Source organism: Brassica oleracea, chromosome C3 (assembly GCF_000695525.1).
Source record: "Brassica oleracea var. oleracea cultivar TO1000 chromosome C3, BOL, whole genome shotgun sequence".
Taxonomy (NCBI): domain Eukaryota; kingdom Viridiplantae; phylum Streptophyta; class Magnoliopsida; order Brassicales; family Brassicaceae; genus Brassica; species Brassica oleracea.
This window is the reverse complement of record NC_027750.1, coordinates 19123940-19147946: the sequence shown is the minus strand read 5'-3', so window position 1 is coordinate 19147946 and position 24007 is coordinate 19123940. Positions and strand designations below refer to the sequence as shown.

At 33.7% G+C, this 24007-nt stretch overlaps 4 protein-coding genes across 5 annotated transcripts; all 4 read right to left on the bottom strand.

The window, feature by feature from the left end:
- Positions 1-2638: 2638 nt before the first annotated feature.
- On the bottom strand, positions 2639-3628 carry LOC106332690 (F-box/kelch-repeat protein At5g48990-like). The gene is given in 3 exon segments (XM_013771166.1): positions 2639-3038; positions 3040-3234; positions 3237-3628. Coding segments are annotated over 3 exon segments (768 nt in total). The 5' UTR covers positions 3516-3628; the 3' UTR covers positions 2639-2744.
- A 6227-nt stretch (positions 3629-9855) lies between these two features.
- Positions 9856-11171, bottom strand: LOC106333690 (putative F-box/kelch-repeat protein At4g39600). The gene has a single exon (XM_013772102.1). The coding sequence runs from the start codon at positions 11169-11171 to the stop codon at positions 10020-10022; it is 1152 nt and encodes a 383-aa protein (XP_013627556.1). The 3' UTR covers positions 9856-10019.
- A 6405-nt stretch (positions 11172-17576) lies between these two features.
- Positions 17577-19281, bottom strand: LOC106332354 (protein STAY-GREEN 2, chloroplastic-like). Of its 2 annotated transcripts, XM_013770822.1 has the most exons (5): positions 18904-19279; positions 18796-18799; positions 18502-18675; positions 18243-18410; positions 17577-18161 (listed from the first exon to the last, which is right to left on the bottom strand). In XM_013770822.1, exons 1-5 carry the CDS (start codon positions 19032-19034, stop codon positions 17802-17804), a joined length of 837 nt encoding a protein of 278 aa, XP_013626276.1. In that variant the 5' UTR covers positions 19035-19279; the 3' UTR covers positions 17577-17801. The 2 variants fall into 2 exon arrangements, with proteins under 2 accessions (XP_013626276.1, XP_013626277.1); XM_013770823.1 differs by lacking the exon at positions 18796-18799 and having other exon boundaries at positions 18906-19281.
- A 1462-nt stretch (positions 19282-20743) lies between these two features.
- LOC106332095 (cysteine-rich receptor-like protein kinase 45) lies at positions 20744-22621 on the bottom strand. The gene is made up of 6 exons (XM_013770566.1): positions 22459-22621; positions 22268-22356; positions 21968-22178; positions 21636-21876; positions 21394-21535; positions 20744-21180 (listed from the first exon to the last, which is right to left on the bottom strand). Exons 1-6 carry the CDS (start codon positions 22613-22615, stop codon positions 20872-20874), a joined length of 1149 nt encoding a protein of 382 aa, XP_013626020.1. The 5' UTR covers positions 22616-22621; the 3' UTR covers positions 20744-20871.
- Between the last annotated feature and the right edge of the window lie 1386 nt (positions 22622-24007).

Below are 24007 nucleotides of genomic sequence, written 5' to 3'. Positions count from 1 at the left end.
TGTTTGTTTACAGATAAGAAAAAAGTTGTGAAAATTTTTCATTAATTATTGTCCATCAAATTTATAATTTTCGTATTAATTTAGTGAAGACTAAAATAAAGCAAAAAGATCAAAAGAAGACTTAGAAAATAAGATGTCTGAATTGCGATGTATTGTTATTTAATTATAGTTCAAGTGTTTTACAAATTAAGGTTCTTTATTACTATAAAATTATGGTAATAGTTATTAATACAAATTTAACTTAGGTAACAAATAGATTTTCATGTATTGTTATAAAATAGATACATATTTACATGTTTCTACTTTTAATCGGTTTTGTTCGGTTTATTCAGTTATATACCAAACCATATCAAAATCCTACGGTTTTTTATAAAATTATATCCATTCGGTTTATATGGTATATACCAAAACCAAACCATATTGTCTATTTCGGTTCGGTTCGGTTCGGTACGGTTCAGTTTTACCGTATTGAACAGCCCTAATTTTAGCGGTGAAAACATAATTCTCCGATTTTGGTGAAAAAAGTAATTTTACGATTTTGGAGAGAAAACACAATTTTCGATTTTGGCAGGAAAACATGTGTTCTGGTTATGGCTGGAAAACTCGATTTTTCGGTTTAGGCAGAAAACACGATTTTTTTATGTTGCCGGGAAGACCCGAATTTCTGGTTTCACGGAAAAATGTGATTTTCCAGTTTTGGGGTGTAAATGCAATTTTCCGGTTGCGGCGAGAAAACACAAATTTCTTATTTTGGAAAAAAATGTGATTATCTAATTTAGGCAGGAAAACACCATTTTCGGTTGGGGTTGAAATGCGATTCTCTGGTTTTGTCGAGAAAATGCGATTCTGCTGGTGAAAAAACACATTTTTGAAATTTTGGTGGGAAAACTTGATTTTCGATTTTAACGTAAAAATGTGATTTTTTAGTTTTGGCAGGAAAACGCGATTTTTCAATTGAAAATGCAATATAATAGTTATAATAACTAATATAGTTAATTTTATATTTGTGTTAATGGTATTTAAGTCTTTTGGATTTTGAGATGCAAATGTAGATATTATAGACTAGGGTCGGCCCGCCCTATGGACGGGATATTAGTTAATTTGATATTCACTAAATGTTCGAGTTGAAATTTGTTTTAAGATTCAAAAATTTGGTTATCTGTTATGTGTTACTTATTAGTATGCGGTGGTATAGTTGTTTTTCGATTATTCTTGCTTTGATATTGTATCAAATTAACTAATTGTCCAACTCATAATTATAGATGTACAAATGTGGATTTGTGATAAAGTTTGATGACAATACTGTTTTTTCTTTTTAATTCTTATTCATAGTGGAGTGTGCATGTGTCAGAAAGAGGCCTATAACAACTTTTATGTTTTTGCGTATGGATTTTAAATATATATTATTTTGTATAATGCATACTTGCTCTACAACATTTGCTTGTAAACTAAAAAAACTGTTTTCTATATTTTTAAAAGAGAAAATATTTAGTCTATAATATAACATGGACATATGTATTGACTATATATAGAAGTTGGGTGTTATTTTAAAATGACATATGTATAGAGGTTTTTCAACCATTACTTCACTGGCACAAAACATTTATAACTGTAAATATCTTCTTTTAAAAGCAAAACTGATAAAAACGTGTACAACAAATGTATTTTGATATATATTATATGTATCAAGTTATAAAGGTTGGAAACATTGCAAAACTGTTTGGAGCAAAGTTTTTAACTTCACGATCTTCATCTTGACGTCAGTTCAGTGTCGGCCCTGGCCACATGCAGAAGTAGCATGAGCTTCCAGTCGACACGATAATAAGTATTTTCGCGGCCACATATTTATAAAAAGTGACTTCAGCCTAGTGGTTCTAAGAGAAATTACCAGTGCTAGAGGTGCTGGGTTCGATTACCCCTGACTGTGCATTCATTTATTTTGGCTCCAAATATAAAATGGGACACGTGTCACTTCCATAACGCACGACTTGATGACGTGGCTTCACGGGAGAGAGGCGAACATTTCTTTATATATATATATGTAGATGTTGCATCATAGGTCCAAAGGAATAATATCTGAATATTTGCATCTGGATGCGGACGATTCAAAAACGAACATGGCCTAGACCAATTCTATATTGACGTATCATAGAAGTCTAGATTGAGAGTAGTTTCATATTCTATCGATTTAAGTCTGAATAGGAATGATAGATATTCAATAATAAAGTGATTTTTAGTGAAAAGTATGTTAAACTATTTTTCAACAATTTTTACACAAACAATACATGAACGTAAGCTTAATCAAACCACATTTTCTTCTGCGACTTGGTCATTAAACAAAAGAGAAACAAACAGTAGTTGTGTATCTTGGTTTTGTTGGAGGCAATCAGCTAGACAGCAACTTTTGAGAACTTAAAGTAGCCACGTGACAGAAAATGAGACTATTACTATTCTCATGGTTGTATAAAAATGATTTCAAAGACACAGAGTAAGCTAAAAGTGAATCCTAGGTTAGAAGTGAACTATTGTCCGCTACAAACGCATACATACAATACAATAGAAAAAAAAAAAACACAACAAGAAGAAGCCGCTTGTCTCATGAGTGATGAGTCATTCATCAGAGAGTTTGCAATCTAAGAGACAGTTACAAAATACGCTTAATCATCTACAAGAAACATGACATACTAAGTACTAACAAAAAATAACCAGATTCATTCCCTTAAACCTGTCTCATGAGTCGTTAATCAAAGGGTAGCAGCTTTAGCATACACGAATTTATAAGACTTGGGTACTTTAAGCACAGCATCGAACCACTCGACCTTTCCCCAAACCTCTTCACTTCCGCGCATTTCCAGGGAAATGTCAGCACACCAAATCATCTTCTCCTTATACCCACCAGGTGCAGGCACATACTTATCCCAAAACACCACCAACTTCCCACCACAATTAACCAGTTTAACATTGCTATAACGGGAAAACTTAGGCAGTCCTTCCAAACCATCCACTTTCTCCCAACCATCTGTTTCGCTGTTAGACCAAAGAAACTCTCCAGTGGATAGATAACAATAGAATCTTTTCTCTCCACGTGTGCATTCGACAGTCGAGGAAGAAGACGTTGGATGAGGAAGGGGCATCGCTGACGGCGTAGAGCTTATGACCAACAGCTACTAGATTTGACCATTCCACGGAAGGAGAGTTGTGAATCTGAACCGGAGCCAAAACATTACATTGCCACTTGATGTCTCCTTCTTCTTCTTCTTCCTCTTCTTACAGATTTGATTAGTTATTTTGTCGGGTTTCCGACAGAGAGTGAACCAACGAAGGTTAGGCTCGGTAGGAAACTGTAAACACACATAGAGACAGTTCTCGGTGCGGCTTAAGAGATACCGATTCTGGTAAAGCTCCGGTGAAGAAGTGAGAGATCGAAAGGTCTTGGAGACGAGCGAGAGAATCGGATAGTGCAATCTCGAGACCCGGGCTAAGCTACTCAATACTAAGTCATCTGGAAGTTGCATAATCGAGGTCGGTTCTCTTGCCGGCTTCTTCGACGGTGGTTCTTGATCGGAAGCGATGCCTGCGGACCACCAAAAGTTTAGGGGTTTGGGACCACTCTCCGCCACGACCTATACGCGCTGAATTTGGGCACGAGACATTATCGGCCAGATACTGGGTTTTGTATTAATGGGCCTTACTTAAAACAATTAATGGGCATGACCCCAAAAACTATTAACACACTGTTTAATAGTTTAAATAATTTTCCAGCACGATATTATAAAATTTTAATTATTGAGTTTAGTCAATTATACACGTATAATAGGATTTCAATTGTATGATATCTTATTTTGAGTTATCACATCATCATTCGTCAAGGACATGAATTTGGATGTTAGATAGAAACAATTCGTAAACATGCATATAAAACATTTTTTTTTTTTGTAAACTATCATGCATATAAAACATGAATAGATGTTAGCTATGTTGTAGGCAACGGAATCCATCCAGTGGCGGAGGTCGAATTGTGTTTCACAAGGGTTAATGCTTATGTAATCAAATGATCAAACATAAAATTTTATTGAACAGGTGCAAACAGGATGTTTAGACTTAGATCATGAGGATCAATCGTAAAGACATAATACCAAATTGTCTATCAAATACAAATTCTATAAGCATAAAAACATAATTTGTCAAAAATCACTGGAAGTCTTCTAATCGCCAGACGACTTACCTGTTAGGCGCTTAGACCTTAAACATAACCCCTAAACTAAAGTAACTAATTAAACACTTCATAAAATCAAATTAAACTTAAAAAATGTTTACTATACACAGAAATAAACACATATAGGTAAAATTTTAATTTTTCAAAAGAATATTTAAGATTTTCAAAATCTAACCCTAAGAATACATACAATACTACAACATATGTTGTCAAACCTAAGCCAAAGAATATCATGATTAACTACTTTCACTCATCTATGTTGAAAACTATTCAATTTTATTATATCTTAATTTATATTATTTAAAACTGTTTATAATTACATGATTATAATTTTTCACTTGTCAAAATATTTTTTAAGAAAATTATAAATTATTTTTAAGATCAACTACACCAGAAGACTTCCCTGGAATTTGTCTATACGACTTACATTATCTCAGAAGACTCAGACGACTTTCCGGGGATATATTTATAAAAATGAGTTCTATTTTTTTGTTTGGTCACAAGGGGCTGGCTGTAATTTCACAAGGCTTTTAGGGTAGTTTTTCATTTGATTCAACTTTGGGTATAGTTTTGTATTTAAAATAAAGTTTTGAGTCATATTTGGAAAATCCTCCAGTTATAAATGCAAATGCTCTACTAAAAGCTTCATATGAGAGTATTTGTCAAGGATCATTTGGAGAGCATTAGCATTTGGTAAATGATGTTTTAAATATTTTTTCAAAAAAATGTTGATTTGATAATATAGAGCATAATGCTTATGATAATGCTTTACCAATCAAGGGGGTTCATTTGACACGAGATCGTATGCCTTCTCACGCTTATAACAAACTCAAGTCTAAGAAGATAGCTCCTTTACTTGGATATGTACTTTGTGTGTTCTATAAAAGTATATCTATATAATTTTCCACTCATTTTCTTTGTTTTTAAGCCATTTGAACATTTTTTTTATATGCAGGTTTTTCAGATCTGGAGCAGACTTTGGAAGATTTATGGGAAGTCTTCTCGGAAGTCTTCTAAAATATAATGCGCTAGAAGACTTCCAGGAAGTCTTCCAGAAAACATCAACTCTTCCAGAAGACTTCCTGGAAGTCTTCTGACGGAGTCTTCTTCCATATCAAGTGGAGTCCAAGCTTGTCTTTGTAGAGGAATGATCTATAATAGTTTTGTTTCTGGTCTGTTTTGTGATTTGCATGTGTACTCCATTAGTTGTGATTGTTTTTTGTAAATTTGAAGAGATATTAATAAAAAAATTGGTAAATATGTTAATATTCCACAATATTATCTTGCCAAAATTACTTGACATAATTGAAGTTATTGATACAACTTCAATAGCAAAACACAATAACAGAAAAAATTAATCAAATTTATTACAACTAAGGAAGAAAAATTCTTAAGAAAACTTAGCCAAACTCACAAAAGATAAACCATTACATAAGTTCAAAGATATAACAATTTCATTAGAAGTCTTCTGGGAAGTCTTGTAGCAAAACACATCATTGATGCATATAAAAATAATGATACTTAAGTCATTGATACAACATATTAAGAATCATTTTAACTATTCTACTCACTCATAGCAAAAAAATGCATATAACAATAATGATACTTAAGTCATTGATACAACATTATAAGAAACAAGTATTTTACCCACTCATAACAATAATCATCATCGGTGCATACTTAAGAGATATAAACAAACAATAGTAACTAGTCAATACATATCACAATTTTTACAAGTTTGTGTTGAAAAACTATGTCACATTTAGTAAAACTAAGGCATAAAACATATTTTGAAAATATGAGTTTTACATATCTTGAAGTTACTTAATGCTCTTAAAAATACAAGTTATTCAAAAACTAGCGTAGAACTCGGATCAGCTAGAAACTTTAATAAACATGAATGTTGGTAACCTCATAAATATCACGAATTTAGTTATAAATTTCATCCAGTAGCTAAAATATTGATTAGTAGACTTGAATTAACAAGAAAATGTTCAAAATTCTTTATAGTTTTAGAGAAAATGAAAGTTTATTAAACATTGACGCAGACGACTTCCACGGATGTCGTCTGGCAGACTTCTAGGAAGTCGTCCATTTAGATTAGTTTTGCAATTGATTTTTAACTTAGACGACTTACATGGAAGTCGTCCATCTTTGTTTGTTGAAAAAAAATCTGAGAAGACTTACATGTAAGTCGTCTAGGGAAAATGAGTTAGTTTTGTATTTGACCGGATTGTGTCAGAAATTTGAATTTTCCTGGATGACTTATACGTAAGTCGTCCAATAGAAAATTAAAAAATCAATATTTTGTTATACCTAGACGACTTCCATGTAAATCGTCTCAGGTTAGTTTTGCAATTGAAAAATAAAACAAAAAAAAATTATTTTGCTCTAGATGACTTACACGGAATTCGTCCGTCCGACGACATACATGGAAGTCGTCCATGATAAGCAAGGTTTGACCAGGATCTCGGAATAAAATCATGGACGACTTCAATGTAAGTCGTCGGACGGACGACTTCCGTGTAAGTCGTCTAGAAAAAAATATTTTTTTTGTTTTATTTTTCAATTGCAAAACTAACCTGAGACGACTTCCATGTAAGTCATTTTTTTTTATTTTTCTACTGGACGACTTACGTGTAAGTCGTCCAGGAAAAGTCAAATTTCTGACACAATCCGGTCAAATGCAAAACTAGCATGTTTACCCTAAACGACTTACATGGAAGTCGTCTCAAATTTTTTTTTAACAAATAAAGATGGACGACTTACATGTAGGTCGTCTATAAAAACACATTTAAAAATCAATTGCAAAACTAACTTCTGCATTTACCAGAAGACTTCCATGTAAGTCGTCTACAGCTAGCGGACTTACATGTAAGTCGTCTGGACGAACATATCTGGGAAAAAAAACTGATTTCATAGTTTAAACGAGTGAGATAACATGTTTAGCACACATATATCTTCTCCAAGCATCCAGAATCTCAAACAAAAGTGACCCACCAAGAATCGTAAGTTTCAACGGCTCTATGAACCATAAAAATTTTAGAATCAAAATCTTGGGGTTTTTTGGATGAATATGGAGAGAAAGTGAAAGAGATGTTGTTTTTAGTTCATAAGAATTGAGAAAGAAAGAGTGTAAATCGATTTTTAGGTGCATTAAGAGCTTCAAATTGGTTGTTCATGGTCGTTGGTGTATTGATGGCAATGACAATATTATGATTACTTGAGAAAGATGAGGGTGATAGAGTAAAATATGCATTTTGAAAAAAAAAATGATGTTATTTTCGTGAATAATCTGAACTTTGGAGATGAAAAAGGCAAGTCAAAGTTCCAAAAAAAACATGGGTTAGTTTGTGTTTGACTTCAAGTTTTGAGTCATATTTGCAAAAATCCCTTTATAATTTATAAAATTAAGAAAAACATATAATTAATGAATTTATTTTATTTAATAATATCATAAAAAAATTTTATACCCAGAAAATAAATTTACAATAAAATTATTAAAAAATAATATTTCAAAATTTAAAATATATTTTTTGTCAGCAATTTAAAATATACTTTAATTATACAAATTAAATTATATTTTAAATGTGAAATATTATTATAAAATATGTATATTTTAATTTTAAAATTTATTTTTAAATAATTTTTTTTGATATAAACGTAGATTTTGATATTATTAAATAAATAAATTAATTAATTATATGTCTTTTTAATTTTATATAGTAATATATATATTAGAAATATATTCAATATAAATAAATATATTATATATTATATATTAATTTTATAATAATTTTAAATAGTATGTCCATACTGTTCTACCAATCATTCTATTAAATAATTTAGTAAAAACATACATCTTCTGCAGCATACATCTTCTATAGCATATTGCTACTGCTATATCATCTTCTCTGTCAATCAAGAATCTCTTTCGTCAAAGACCAAACGTCGACGATGGAAATCAGCTGCATGTTTATACTTTGTAGTTGATGCTTCAAGCTGCTGAGTAGTCTTGGCATGCGTCTCCAGTATGTTGTCCACAAAGGTCGATGCATCACCATGTATGCGCGTATGGTCAGGAAGTGTCGAAAGGTCAACTGAAGCACGAGGAAGAATTCTATAGACAACCTGAAACGAACTGAGCCCGGAGCTGCGGTTGATGGCATGGTTGTGAGCAAACTCAATCTGAGGTAACCGTGCATCCCAAGTTCGGACCGCATCACCTACCACTGGTTAAACCCTATTTAAAAAATGAGGGTTAGGGTTACAAATGGGTTTGCAGGGTTAGGGCTAACCCTGTTAGGTTGAACCCATATTAACATCCCTACCTACCAGGCATCATAAAAGGTTTCCTAGAGATCGATTAGTAACCTCCGCCTGTCCGTGAGTTTGAAGATGATAAGCCGAATTCAAATCTAAGCTGGTGTTAAGTAATTTCAGTATGACTGTAATGTTCTGTGATTGGTGTTCTGCATTTAAAATTTTCATGTCCCTGGAGGGTTCAAAAGGGCACAAACTTAAATGATACAATCGTCTTCTATGCCAGGTAAGTTTTCTGAAACAGAGCCCCAGCACAGAGAGTTCTCAGGCTGTTTTTCAGTATTAATGAGGATTGGGTTTGCCGAAACAGAGACTACAATGCAGCAATGACATCCATGATAGAGAAAGCATCTGCTACACATGATAAGAATGAAGCTGACGGAGTTGAGGCGTTACTTGTCCTATACAAAGGCATGCAACATCATTTTTCTACTTCACAGCTTGTGGTAACATTTTTCATTGTTACGGTTAAACATTTTTCAGACAAAATATGTATATGATGTCAATCTTCATAGAGCCACCAGCTGAAGGAGAGAAAATTTCTGACTCCACTGTGGTTTACTAACATACACCAGTGGAAGCTTTGTTCGTAAGGAGATTACACATTCAGTTCAAGTACAAATGGAGGAAACTGGAGTTCCATGGCTTATATGAAGCAGTGTCCTTACCGGCAGCACTTTGTGAGTCGATATTGGTTTCAGAAGCTAGCTGCAATCTTATACCAGTAGAGGGACAGAAACGAATGGTCACTCTATTACCCTCTGCGTTATCTAGTGATGAAGAGTTAATTTGCTGAAGTAGAGCTGATTCTGGGTAAACGGAATGATAGGCAATGCTACTTGGAGGTGTTAATCAAATCAAGATTCCCTGATAATGAAACGTCATGTCTGCGAGTACGGGATCTGAGAAAGCATTTTCCACCACCACCACCTAAAGAGCTCTTTTGACTTGATATTATTAACGTATCAATATATCATAGGTTCTTAATACAAAGTCTAGATGAATAATGGTTTCATATTCTATCGATTCAAGTCTGAATAGCGATGATAAAAATTCAAGAATAAAGTGAATTTTTTAGTCAAAAATTATATGTTAAATTATTTTTCAACTATTTTACACAAACAAATACATGAACGTGTAAGCTTAATCAAACCACATTTTCTTCTGCAACTTTAAAGTAGCCGAGTGACAGAAAAATGAGACTATAACTATTCTCATGGTTGTATAAAAATGATTTCAAAGACACAAAGCTAAAAGTGAATGCATAGGTTAGAAGTGAACCATTGTCCGCTACAAACACAAGACAAACGCACACATCATAGTCACATACAAAAGAAAGTAAACCACTACAAGACGAAGCCGCTTTTCTCATGAGTCATTCATCAAAGAGTAGACTAATCTCCAAGATTCAGGACATACTAAGTACTAAGAAAAAAATAACCTGATTCATTCCCTTTAAACCTGTCTCATGAGTAGCTAATCAAACGGTAGCTGCAATAGCATACACGAATTTATAAGACTTGGGTACTGTAAGCACAGCATCGAACCATTCAACCTTTCCCCAAACCTCTTCACTGCTGCGCATTTCCAGCGAGATCTCAGCACACCAAATCATCTTCTCCTTATACCTACCACGTGCCGGCACATACTTATCCCAAAACACCACCATCTTACCACCACATTCAACCAATTTAACATTGGTATAAAGGCCAAACTTAGGCAGTCCTTCCAAACCTTGTACTTTCTTCAAACCAAATGATTTAATCTCACTGTTAGACCAAAGAAACACTCCAGTGGATAGATAACAATAGAATCTTTTCTCTATCACACATACAGTACCAGACCCTACCAAGTCGATTGTAGAATCCTTTAGCTTTAGAACCAAAGAGGATCTCTTGCCAGACGCCCCATCAAGGTTCTTGTAAACCTTTCCTTCAAAATCTGTGTCTCTGAATATCCTCTTGTCCTCAGGCACGGCCTTCCAAGTTTGATTCTTTGTGTCCAACACTTGAACACAGTTCAAAGAATCTGGATTCTCGTAGCTTCCTGCTAAATACATCATCCCATCTATTCCTGGATTGGTGTGAGCAAACCGCAAGCTTGGCGTTTCGACCCACGTGTGCGTTCGGCAGTCGAGGAAGAAGACGTTAGAAGAGGAGGAGGAGACATCGTCTTCTTTGTTGATGGCGTAGAGCTTATGGCCAACAGCTACTATATCTGAGTCTGACCATTCCACGGGAGGAGAGTTGAGAATCTGAACCTGAGCCAAAATATTACCACTTGATGACTGTGTCGTATTCTTCTTCTTTTTCTTCTTCTTGTTAAGGGTTTTATCTGGTTTCCGACAGAGAGTGAACCAACGAAGGTTAGGCTCGTTAGGGAACTGCAAGCACACATAGAGACACCCCTCTGTGCGGTTTAAGAGATACCGGGTCTGGTAAAGCTCCAGTGAAGAAGTGAAGGATCGAAAGGTCTTGGAGACGAGTGAGAGAATGGGGTAGTGCAATCTGGAGACATGTGCTAAGCAACTCAATACTAAGTCATCTGGAAGTTGCAGAATTAAGGTCGGTTCTATCACCGGCGGCTTATTCGACGGTGGTTCTTGACCGGAAGCTATGGATGTGGACGACATTGCCAAATCCACGACCTAACCCTGCTGCACTCTCTCTATGTAAACTTGAGATGAATTGTAAACTGAAAACTTGTATTGATCTTAATGAGACTATATGTACATTAACCGTAGAAGCCCTAGTTCCTAGATAATTTAGGAACTTTAACATAACTTTATTATTAGATATTTAGAAACTTAAAAGGTAATCATTATCCGTAAAATTTCCTTTCCTGATATTTTTCTCAGATTGGAAAGTGAAAGTCTTGAACACCCAACTTTGGATGATAGAGCTTCAAATTGTTAGCGACTCAGTGTCTTAGTTAAAATGTCCACGATTTGATCCTTTGTATTGACATGAATAGTCTCGATGAGACCAGCCTTAACTGCATCACAAACATAATGTTCGACATGCTTAGTGCGTTCATGGAACACGGGATTAGCAACTATGTGTATGGCAGCTTTACTATCACAATGAAATGCAACCGGAGTTTCACTTTAACACCTAGATCCTTCATCAGTGGAATAATCCACTTGATCTCTTTAGTTGCTAAAGCGATTGCTATGTAAAGCAACATTGAAACCGTGTCATGTTTCTTAGTTTTCACGCAATTGGTGATCCTCCAAGTAAGACAACAAACCACTCAACGAGCGTCTACTTTCTGGACAAGTACTCTAATCTGCATCAACATATACGGAAACTTGAAGATCACTGTTAGAGAGAAGAAGAGTTTCCTGGCCTGGACAGCCCTTAAGAAAGTGAACAACCCGTAGGGCAGCAGACCAGTGAGCCTTGTGAGGCTGTTTCATAAACTGAGAGAGAAGATGAATAGTGTAACATAACTCTGGTCGTGTAACAGACAAGTACACTAACCGGCCAACCAGACGACTATATTTCTTTGGACCAAACATGACATGACTATTATCGGAAGCTATATTATGGTATTGTTCAAGCGGAATTGACACTGGCTTGCAACCAAGGAGTACAATGTCTCAGATGATGTCTAACACATATTTTCTCTGAGAGATATATATGCTTTCCTCTGAACGAGCTACCTCAATTCCCAGAAAATACTTCAGTTTGCCGAGGTCCTTCATTTAAAACACACACCCAAGTATGATTTGAACTTAGTAAGACGATCGAGATCATTGCTTGCTAGCACAAGATTGTCGACAAAGATCAGTACCCTGAGTTCCTGGATCCTTTAGTGTAAGTAAAAAGGAATAATCCGAGTTTGATTGCTGGAAACCGTATTCAATTAACGACTTTGTTAGTTTTTCATTCCAGCAATGTGGAGCTTGACAAAGACCATATAATGACTTACGAAGACGACATACCTTGGTGGGATCAAAGTGTGTAATGGTAGACGCATATAGACTTCTTCATTGAGATCACTGGTGTTAAGTACGTCCATTTGGTGGATTTTCCAACATTTTGCAGCAACAAGACCAAGAAGACCACGAACAGTAGCCATTTTAACAATTGGGGCAAATGTTTCGTCAAAATCATCATCCTCAACTTGATTGTTTCCCATAGCAACCAAATGTGCCTTAGGAAGTTCAATAGTTACATCAATGTTAAACTTGTACTTTTATATCCAGCGAGAGCCGATAGCTGTTTTACCTGGTGGAAGCGAGACGATATCGCAAGTACCGCTATCTTCATGTGCGAGTACTTCATTTTTCATAGCACCACGCCAAATTTTGTCTTTGGCGGCTTGTGAGTAATATTTTGGCTCGACCACAGCTATACACGCTGCGAGAAACACCTGATGTCAAGCTGAAAACTTTGCATCAGTGACATAATAGGTTAAAGGATAGAGAAAATTACCATGGATTGTTTCAGAAGACGGAGATGTAGAGCAGAAGAGAGCGAGAGATGGGTCTTCAAGACGAGCTGCATTATATGTAACATAGTCTTTGAGTTTGACTGAAGGTAGACGTGATTGCTGACCTCTGCACAGTGTTTCTTCAACAGTAGGTTCGACGGAAGAGGACAGTGTTTGAGGATGTAGAGTCGGAGATACAATAACAGGAGCCACATTGGGTATTGGTAAGTCCGATGTGGTAGCATAAACTTCTTCCGGAACAGAGACTGCTTGCTGATCTTCTTGAGATGGAGTGTTAGCAGAGACAGCTGGACTTGATGGAGATACTTTAGACTGAGATAATCTCCCCCTGTCGTTGGAAAGGACAGTGTTAGTGATTTCCCAATCTTCGTCGACTTGTGAGAGTGAAAGTTGATGTATAGACATGTCATGAGTTGGAGCTGAGAATGCAAATTCATTTTCTTGAAACACCACGTCTCTAGAGATAATGAATTTTTCTGTACTTAGATCAAACACCTTCCATTCCTTTTGAGCATGAGGATAACCAACAAAAACTCAACATCTACTTCGTTTCCAAACTTGTCTTTGTCGCGAGACCAATGGTGAACAAAACACAAGCTTCCAAAAACTCAAAGATGAGAGTAATAGGGCTTCTTGTTGAACAGAAGTTCATAAGGAGAGTGATGTTGAAGGGCTGCAGCCGGAGTTTGGTTGGTCAAGTGTGTTGCAGTCATAATGGCTTCTCGCCAAAACTTGATTGGCAAGTTACTTTGGAACAACAATGACAGAGCAACATTAATAATATAATAATGTTTTCTTTCTACGCGACCATTCTGCTGAGGAGTGGCAATGCAAGACGTTTGATGGATGATCCTATTCTCACGAAAGAAACAAGCCAGGCACATAACTTCTGTACCGTTGTCAGTATAGACAGTCTTGACATCTTTAGAGAACTTTTTTGTAGTCACTAGGCATAAATTTTGATAAACCGTACGGACCTCTGATTTTTCCAGAAGTATATATGTCCATACTGATCTGGAGTAGTCATCAACAATGGTAAGAAAGTATACTGCTCGAGACAATGATCGAGTCTGATATGGTCCCCAAACATTACAATGAATTAGCTGAAAACACTCTTTAGTTTTATTCAAACTTTCATAAAACACCTCTCTAATCTGTTTAGCCTCAAAAAATATCACAAGAACTTTGAGTAGCATATTTATTTAAAAACATAGGTAAAAATGACAACACCGAAAACGAAGGATGTACTAGCCTTTGGTGCCACAGAAACTGATCAACCGACTTGAGAGACTTATCAGCGACTTGAACACGTGCAGCCATGACATCTTTGAAGAAATAAATCCCATCTCTTTTCACCTGCTCCACTCAGCGTCTTCGTGAAACGATCCTGTAAAACACACAACGTATCCGTTAAAAGAGCAAAACAGTTAGTTTGTCGAAGGAGTTTGGAAACTGATAAAAGAGAAAAATTTAAGTTGGGGAAAAATAACACATTCGATAGAATCATGTTATTTGATAAGTGAAACACACCAGTATGGGTTGCATAGACCTTGTTTCCATCTGCAAAACCCACTGGGCATGGTGGAATACTCGTAATATCCTTGAGATCATGTGCTAAGAGGCTCTCGTATCCAAGATAAGCTCACCAAATCAGATGACTTATCTTTCTCATTAACCATCTGAGTTAGAACTTTCCATTGTTCTTCAGTGAAAGATGGGAATGTAGATGAGGTTTCCATTGCTTTAAACTAGGGGTGGACAAAAAAACCAAACCGAACCGAGTCAAACCGAATCAACCGAACCAAAAACGATCCAAACCAAAATATATTATCAAACAGTTTGGTTTAAGATTTTCCCAACCCGAAAAAAACGAACCGAAACCGATCCGAACCGAACCGAGTTAACCAAACCGAGAAACTAATGTTCTTTTTTTATTATTTGAATTAACATACTAACAGTATACAATATACTAATTTTTTTTTTGTGGTTTTTTTAGATTTTGTTTCAGTTTTATATTAGATTCAATTTACATAGTTTATTTTTAAGAAGCATTATTAATGATTTTTTTAATTTTTCTATCTACTTTAGTTAACTTTGATTTGATTATATTCTTATAAACTTTTTGTGTGTGTTTAAAGGTTTGTATTTCAATTTTATATTAAATTTAGTTTACATAGTTTATTTTTTCATATTCACCAACATAACGATTTAGACCGTGTGATTTAAAATATTATTTCTCTTAAAAAAATTAAACTAAGGGAACCCGATTGACCCGAACCGAACCGAAACACAAACCAAACCGAATACAAACCGAACCGAAACTGATCCAAACCAAACTATTAATGGTTTACCTCAGTTAGAAAAATTCTAGAGCCGAATTAACCATACCGAACCGAACCCCAACCGAACTGATAAAGTAACTGAAGTGTCCATCCCTACTTTAAAACACACTAAAATTTTTAAATTCAAAGGCGGGTTCAAGGTAGCGTTGTGGTTGTGAGGGTAAAATAATTTTTTAAAAAATACAAAATAAAAATATTGAATAAAATTTAAATTGAAATACTAAAATATATATAATATTTAAATTTATATTATAAAACATTAAAACGAAAATATTTTCTATAATTTTTAAAATTTTAAATGTATACTTTATACATATAATTTTATATATATTAATAATTTGATTTTTATATTTTAATAATTATATAAAATATAATAATATCAATTTTATTATTTCTCGATTGCTGCATTTGATAATTAACTAGTCGTAACTATCCCAACTTTAAAACAAAAATATTTTCTATAATTTTTTAAAATTTAATAGTATACTTTATACATATAATTATATATATTAATAATATCATTTTTTATATTTTTATAATTATATAAAATGAAATAATATCAATTTATTATTTAACGATTGTTGCTTTTGATAATTAACCAGACATAAGTATCTCGTTAACGCAATTTTTAACCGTTATACCAAGCATGCAAATCTCTTAATAATGCTTAAAACCACAAACACCCGCATCTGCAAACGTTGCGTTACATGATCCTTAATTTAGAGTTAAACATACTTCATTGTTGTCAGAACAAACAAAGTTCGTTATTGTACTGTTCAGACATTTATTTATAAACTGTTTTTGGTTCATATATTATGTTGTCTGGTTAGTTTTCTACACGTTTTGTCTGCGTTTCATTTATTATTTTTTCCTTGTTTTTTAATTTCTTATAAACATTTAAAGACATAAAATTTAACATTTTAACGTGTTTCAGGCTTTGTAGCCGTAATTTATTTCGAGCTCCCGTTTCTCCCTTATATTTTACTTTTTATTTTCATAGTATAAGATAATTGTCTCAATGTACATATATTAAAAAATTGACCTTTTAAAAGTGTTATTAAATTTCATGGAAACCATCATGGGAACTTACTAGAAGCTGGGATGGGAAAATTTGAGGGACGACCAACGGTGATAAAATCCGAACTATCGGCACTGATCCGGTCAATGCATGCATGCTCCTCACTCGGATATCTCAGAATGATATCTCAATCCATAAGTATCTTACTCGAGAAGTTTTTAGCCCTCGGTTACAACAGTTAATATCCAACCGTAGCTATTTGGAAGACAAACTTTGATTACGTATAGATTTTCATCATAATAATAGTTGTGCAGGTCTATTAGCTAAGAAAGCTTATGAAACAGATTGGAGTTTGTTCCATTCATGTCTCCTTTTCTTGTACAACAATGTTTGATTGCATAATAATCAATAAATCTTTTGGTCCAAAAAAAGTGTTACTAAATATATAATTGAATATAACTAATTAATATACAGAAGTGTATTGAAAACAAAATTTGTTATTGATTTAAAGTTATCTACATATATATAAAAACATCATAAATCATGGATCAACAAATCCTCTCGAGGGCTTTGCTTAAAAGAAAATTTCATGTAGATACATGGTAAAAAAACAGTAATCATTTACAATATTTTTTATATTGAATTAGTGAGAATTACAAAAAAAAAAAATTTAGCAATGAGTTCTCATATTAGAATTAGACGGCAAAATAGTAGTTATCCTTATTAGTAAAGAATTGGATTTATTTATTAAATTAGATTATTGCTTAAAAATTAATATAATAAAAAAGTCAAAATAAATATAAATTTAATATATATTTTATTAAACAATTAATTTAATGTAAGTTATTCAAAAATAAATGTATTTTAAAATAAAAAGATTATATATATATATATATTATATTGTTTTCTGAAAAAATATTTTAATAAAAAGGTCAGAAAATTTAAAAACAGAAAAAACTAAAATAAATATTAATCAAATCAAAACCTAAATATTATATAACTAGAATATTGAATAGTTTCAAAGATTTATTCATAATTATGAATATATTATATAAAATTTTACTTTTTTTATAATACATAATCATTTTCAAATGAAACAATAAACAATCATTTAATAATAATTAAGCGACACCTAGTAATATATATAGGCATAGCCTTGGGTTGGAGCTCCATAGTTCCAAAGCTTCTATAAAATTGATGCAGAATCTTTGCATCAAAGTATCGTCTCTTGTTGTTGCCAACCAAGAAAAATCATTTAACACACGTAACAAAGTCTTCTGTAACATGGACTTCGTAAATATATAAATACAGAGGGTAGTAATACTAACACTGTTGGAAAACTTTCATCTACTTACTGTTAACACTTAACAAATAACTTTCATATTCCTTCCAACTTTCCTAACCACCAAAGGAAAAAGAAAAAGAAACATCCTCACGAGATCTATCACTTCAATCTCTCAGAGTTAGGGACAGATATTCCCAACTCGCCACCCACGAAATTCTCATTCTCATTCTCATTCCCTCTGTCATGTTGATAATGACGACGAGACCACGGGATCGTGCTAACCGACGGAAAGCAACACTTGCACTCATCGGGACATGCTAGCTCCGGCAGAGTTTCACATTTTTTGCGTGTTCTATTTCCATCGTGGTTGTGCTGCGTGGCCTCCCAAAGCGGCCCCCAACATTCAACCTTATTGTACTCGGGGATGTTTGAATGGAAATAAACCCAAACAGGAGATTCTTGTAGCTCAGGGTAACTATTCAACAAGTTCCCATCCCCATGAACAAAAGCTTTCAATACCTATAAGTCAGTAAGTCAAACAATTAAGAGGTAACATTGTTACATATCAAAATCATAATAGTACATAAACCACATACTTACCACCGGTAATTCCTTGCAAAATATGTAGTACCGAAGCTTCGCTATGAGATCCAAAAGGAAGTGGCCTCCGCTAATGTGGCAATGAACGTGAAGGGACATTTTACCCTTCACTTTCTTCCACTCGGCCACTACTTCGTCCCGAAATAATCTATTAGCCCATCCCTGCAACTGGTGATCCACAAACAACAGAAAAAACATCGGTCTCGAAAACACTAAACCCTAAAATTTTGGGCTGTAGAAGAGGTTTTTTAATATTTACCTGAGAATTATTGATAGATTGGGAAATAGCTAAAGTTAACTTAGCTGTTATGTCATTGTGAGTAAGAGTGTAAGTTCTTGGGAGCTTTGATGGATGCTTCTTCTCATCAACTCCTAAGAACGATACTTTCAATTTGGAGGCTTCAAAAATCGCCGGTCCAAACAATCTTGCAACCTTATTCATTCATAAGCACATAAAGATTTAATCTTTAATAAATCGAATTTAGATCCAAAAAATGCAATCTACGGACTACGGCGTACAATCATAAAAACAGAGCACATAACCTAAAATAACAGGATTGGAATTCTTTTTTTTCTTAGGATTGGAATTCTGTTACTTGGAAAGATTCACAGTAAAAAAAATCGAATGAATTTAGTCACAAGGATAGGGTGTGAGATTCTTACAGGAACAGTAGATCTGTTCTGCATCAAGGATCTTTTATTTGTAAGAAAGAGTGAGTTAGTGTTCTGTTTCTCTGTAAAAGCTGGTTTCATCGTCGATGGGAGTAAGAGATTTGTTGCCAAACTACACATCTCTGCTTAGTTTCAATATCAGAAATCTGCAAAACAAGACTGAAGGAAAAAAACAATCCTTAAATAAAAGAAGAACTCTATTAACGTCTCACGCTGTTTTTGCGTGTTCGTACACTGTAACCTACACAATCAAAGCTTAAAGCCCTTTAAAAACGAGCTTGCTTTCGCTTTCGGTTAAGCTTTATCTTCCAGAAAATTAGGTTTTTCTTTTTGTTTTTGTTGTTTGCGTGTTGGAGTCAACAATCTTACGATACGAGTGAAAAGTGAAGGTTGCTTCTATTTGTAGACTTTACACAAGTCCAAAATCCTCTCTGACGAGGTGAGGCTGTGAGTTACACGTGGGTGTCCAGCTTCTTCACTGCATGAGTTGGCATGTGTCGTCTCATTGAAGCACAAACGTAGCGTTGACGAGTTCTCTTCGATTCGTTATCAGATAATACACTACCTTTCGGGACAAAGAGACAAGCGGTTCGGTTCTTTGCCGAATATTTAGAAACAATTCTGTACGTTGCGGCTTCGGTCGGAACTTATCTATTGTTGGGGTATTTAACGGTTGAGCTGTCAATAATACTTTAAAATGTTGAGAGAAAAAGCATTTTAAAAACTAAAAATTTACCAAATATTTGTATATCCTAACATGTTTCTAACTTTTTCGCATTTCAAAAGCCTGAAATTTCAAAAAAAAAAAGAAAAAAATGATCTAAAAATGGTGTATGCATACTTCTCTTTTATCTCAAACTAGATATATGTTTTTCTCCACTTATGTGCAGAAATAAAAGTTTTAAAATTTAAATTACATTTAAAATATGTATTTTTTTTTGTTTTTAGATTTTATTAATTGTATGATAAAATTAAAATAAAATAAATATTTTTTTTATTTAAATTTATGTTTAATAATATATGTATATATTTAAAACTAAAATCTTGAAAATATTTTCTATCAATGTTTTGGTCAAAATATGTTAAATAAAATTTAATAAATTTAAGAAAAACATTTGTTTAATATATAACTAAACCTTATACAAATAATATTTTTAAAATTTTTAGATATTAAAAAGAAACTATCATATTAAGATTAGAAAATTGCAATTTTGAAAAGATGTTAGTAATAAAAATTATATAATTATAAAAATAGAATAAAATAAATAAAATATTATCAGATTTCCATTTTTACTATTATATTATTTATTATTATATTAATAATGATTTATGAGTTATTACCATATTTTTAAAAAATTACCAAGAAGAAAAATCAATATTAATGTAAATATTTAAGTCTTAAAAATAATTATAATGAGTTGTAATATATTAACTTTTCAATAAAGATGAGAAATTTAAAATACCAACATTTGTATTCGTTATTTTACAATCAATAAAGATTGTAGTGTTGCAAAATGTTAAAACTACATCAAATCGATAAATTTTTTAAAAACTTCACTTTGCATATGCGCGCGAATTTTCATCTAGTTATTCTATATTGTCGAGATCTATTTTATACATAAAGATAGCTTGCAAAACTATATCATCCAAAACTTTATCAACAAAATATATAAAAAAAATAGCAAAAGTTACATAAAAAATAAAGGATGTTTGGGAAGTCATTCAATTTCGATTCATATGATTGCGGATCATGTTTGAAGTTATTGGTGAAATGTATTAAATTGTTTTTAGAAGATATAGAGGAGTTTAAATGGATTTAAACCAAGATATTAATCCGAAATGTAGCTTGCATTCTTTAAAAAAAATGTAGTTTGCGTATTTTATTACACAAGAGTAATCAATAAATCGTTCTCATCATAAACTCTCGTCAACCCAATAAACAGAGTACCCAATCTCCCTAACGTGAAGACGTAGGAGACATATCAGAGCTATTTCCTGGAGATAGAGATGGCGAAAAAGACAGATTTGTTTCTGCCTCTACAAGAAATCGATCACTAATTGTTGGTTCGGGTAAAGGAGTAGAGCAACAACTAAACCAGTGGAGAACTTTATCTATAGTCGGCCTTGTCTCAGCATTTTCATCGATACATAGCAAAGCAATGTGAATGTATCTCAAGACTTCGCTTATCGAATCTTCTCGTTCTTGTTCTCTCATCACTTCATGGACCACATAGATGGCTTCTCCTCTGTTCCAACATCTCATAACCTAATAAAATACACCATTAAAGAACTACTTAACATAACAACCAGAGTAGGTTTTGGACAAAACCTAATAAAACATTAGCCTTACTTCCTAAATCTTAAAGGACAATATCTTTAATGACCCCTAAATTATACAATAATTTATTGTATTTAATCTAAAATATTCACGGCTGGCTAAATAACAACTGCATATACTTTTGCTTGAATTTAAACTCACATGTTCAATTAGTGATTCTTCGCCCCCACTACTATAAGCTCTTCCTCTGCTGATGATCATCAAGATGGTAACTCCAAAGGCATAAACATCGGATTTGATAGAAACACGACCGGTTCTCATGTACTCTGGATCTAAAAACCCTCTGTAGTCCATCACAAAATGTTGTTTATTAGTCTCTCTAACGCTCTTTTGCTCTTTAAAACATCAACACTTGCGTATGTAAATAACTAGACATCACTTACATGGTACCGGCAATTACAGTTGATTCCCCTTCACTCTCACCTTGTTGCATCATCCTAGCCAATGCAAAACCCGCAATCTTTGGCTTAAATTCTAAATCCAATAGAATGTTTATAGGGTTAATGTCGCGGTGAATAACCCATAACTGGGATTCTTCATGAATGTAACGTAGCCCTCGAGCTATCCCTTGGACGATGTTTCGACACATCTCCCAACTTAGCTGATGAGAATCTCTATGAGGATCTGAAGCAGATAACCACAATAAGTAATGACTAGTAGAGCTTGAAAACTAGACAAGATTGGATCTATAAAGGATGCTTTAATGTTTTCTAACCAGATATATAACTTTGGAGGCTTGAGTTAGGCATCAACTCATAAACAAGGTAACGTTGGTCTTGTTTAGAGCAGAAACCAAGAAGATGGATCAGATTCTTGTGCCTTAGCTTTGACAAAATCTCGACTTCATTACGAAAATCTCTCTCACTTCTAATGGAACTTCCAAGTAGTCTCTTGACTGCTATTTCTTCCCCGCTTTGAAGCCTACCCTGATTTTTTTAAAATAAAAAACAAATCTGTTATTACCCTAATAGCCTGACTTTTTAAAATTATAAAAATCATGGCCAGAGAACCAAACCTTGAAGACAGAACCGAATCCCCCACGACCAATCACATGTGAGAAGTTATCAGTTGCAGCTCTAATGGTTTCAAAGTCGAATTCGAAAGCTGCAGAATTTAGTAGAGACAAGTGGAAATAAATCTAGTTTTTGGGAGGGGTTTGAGTCACATGTGAGAAGATAAGAAACGAAAAAAAAAAACAAGACTTACTGCTTAGGAAACCAGAAGTGGTGAAGTCAGAAGAGTTCTTCTTTCTTCTTCGGAAAATCGTATCAAGAAACGAAGTACCGGCCATGGCGAAGACGAAGGCAATGTTTCTTTGAATTTTCTTAACAAACAGGATAATGTGAAACTTATTTGAGAACATTTTGTTCTTCAATAGTTGACTCTGAACGTGTCCAATTAGTTGACCGTTGACACATATTTTCTTTTAGCTTATCTTTGGGGGTCCCTTTAGTTTTTTTCTTCATTTGTTTTTGTGGCACCAATTAAAAATTTTAAAAATTTGTTCTAATCTTCTTAAACCTTACAATCCCGTAAGACCATCTTTGATGGTTTACTCTATTTTTTCCTCTAAAATATAGTAATTCTATATTAAAGTTGGATGTTGCTCCAATAGTACTTTATTTTAGAGTGAAAAATAGAGTGATGAACAAAAAAAAAATAATATTATTCTATATATAGAGTAAAAAATAAGTTTACACTATTAGAGCATCTCCAACCCCACTGCAAAAAAAAAAATATAAAAAAGAGTGAAAAATACAGTCATGAAAAAAAAATGGATTGCTCCATATATAGAGTAATGTTTTTTTATTTGTTCATGACTGTTATAAAAGTAATGGAAAAATCTATCTTTATTCACAACATAGAAGTTTCTTATACATCAGATTACACCGTCATAGATAAATGAAAAGATTACAAATCATAATCTCTTGGTTATGAGCCATCCACAATCTGGTTCATAACACTCCCCATTGGATGCCATAACCATTTAGAGCTTGTAATGTGCTTTAATGTTGCCTCATTAAAACCTTACTAGGCAAACCCAATTGGGACAAAACCATGGTGAAGGAAAAAGAGTACAACACACATTACTCCCCCTGATTTGGACATTACTGAAGGTCCCTTGGACCTCTCCAATTTTCTGCAATCCGTGGGTGATGAAGATCTTGAGCAGAATATGCTTCGTCCTCGAACATGATAGTTGGTTCTTCTTTACCATCGGCCATGCCACAATCTGATCGAACATATTGAGTCATCGACCTCAAATACACACACACGAAATCTTGGATGATGTTGCTGTGATATGCGTGTACAACCATGTGTAAAACATAACCTGTCTGAAAACAAATCAACAAAACCAAATAACCCCTCTTTGGACTGGTTGGTATAAAATAAACCAAAATTAAAGGCTTCTTCATCGTCCTTCTTATGGACCAATCAGATCAGTGTCTAAAACAAGACTTCTGCATCGTCCATCTCAGGACTAAATGGACTTCTTTATCGTCCACCTTTGGACTGAATGGATCAGTGTCCAAAACAAGTGATCTCACGCCCATGTACTAGATAATGGGTGAGATTGGTCTATATTAAATCTCTTGAGTACCCTTTTCTATATATACTATTTGATGCACAAGGATTTCATTGTTAATGTACTCAAGCTGTAATCTCAAATAAAACTTTGTTTTCCAAGATCTTTCATCTGAAACTCTTTCTTGAGATATTCAACTGTTTGAAAAATTGTATCCAGAGGTTCCTA

What these genes read in the sequence shown, in the direction of transcription:
- LOC106333690 (XM_013772102.1), bottom strand. Translation starts at nt 11,171, where the DNA reads ATGTCGTCCACATCCATAGCTTCCGGTCAAGAACCACCGTCGAATAAG.
- LOC106332354 (XM_013770822.1), bottom strand. Translation starts at nt 19,034, where the DNA reads ATGTGTAGTTTGGCAACAAATCTCTTACTCCCATCGACGATGAAACCA. An exon ending in AATCTATCAATAATTCTCAG is followed by an intron (nt 18,411 to 18,501) that starts GTAAATATTAAA and finishes GTGGATCACCAG; the next exon opens with TTGCAGGGATGGGCTAATAG. An exon ending in TTTGCAAGGAATTACCGGTG is followed by an intron (nt 18,162 to 18,242) that starts GTAAGTATGTGG and finishes ACTGACTTATAG; the next exon opens with GTATTGAAAGCTTTTGTTCA.
- LOC106332095 (XM_013770566.1), bottom strand. Translation starts at nt 22,615, where the DNA reads ATGTTCTCAAATAAGTTTCACATTATCCTGTTTGTTAAGAAAATTCAA. An exon ending in GATTCGGTTCTGTCTTCAAG is followed by an intron (nt 22,179 to 22,267) that starts GTTTGGTTCTCT and finishes TAAAAAAATCAG; the next exon opens with GGTAGGCTTCAAAGCGGGGA. An exon ending in ACTGTAATTGCCGGTACCAT is followed by an intron (nt 21,536 to 21,635) that starts GTAAGTGATGTC and finishes GATGGACTACAG; the next exon opens with AGGGTTTTTAGATCCAGAGT.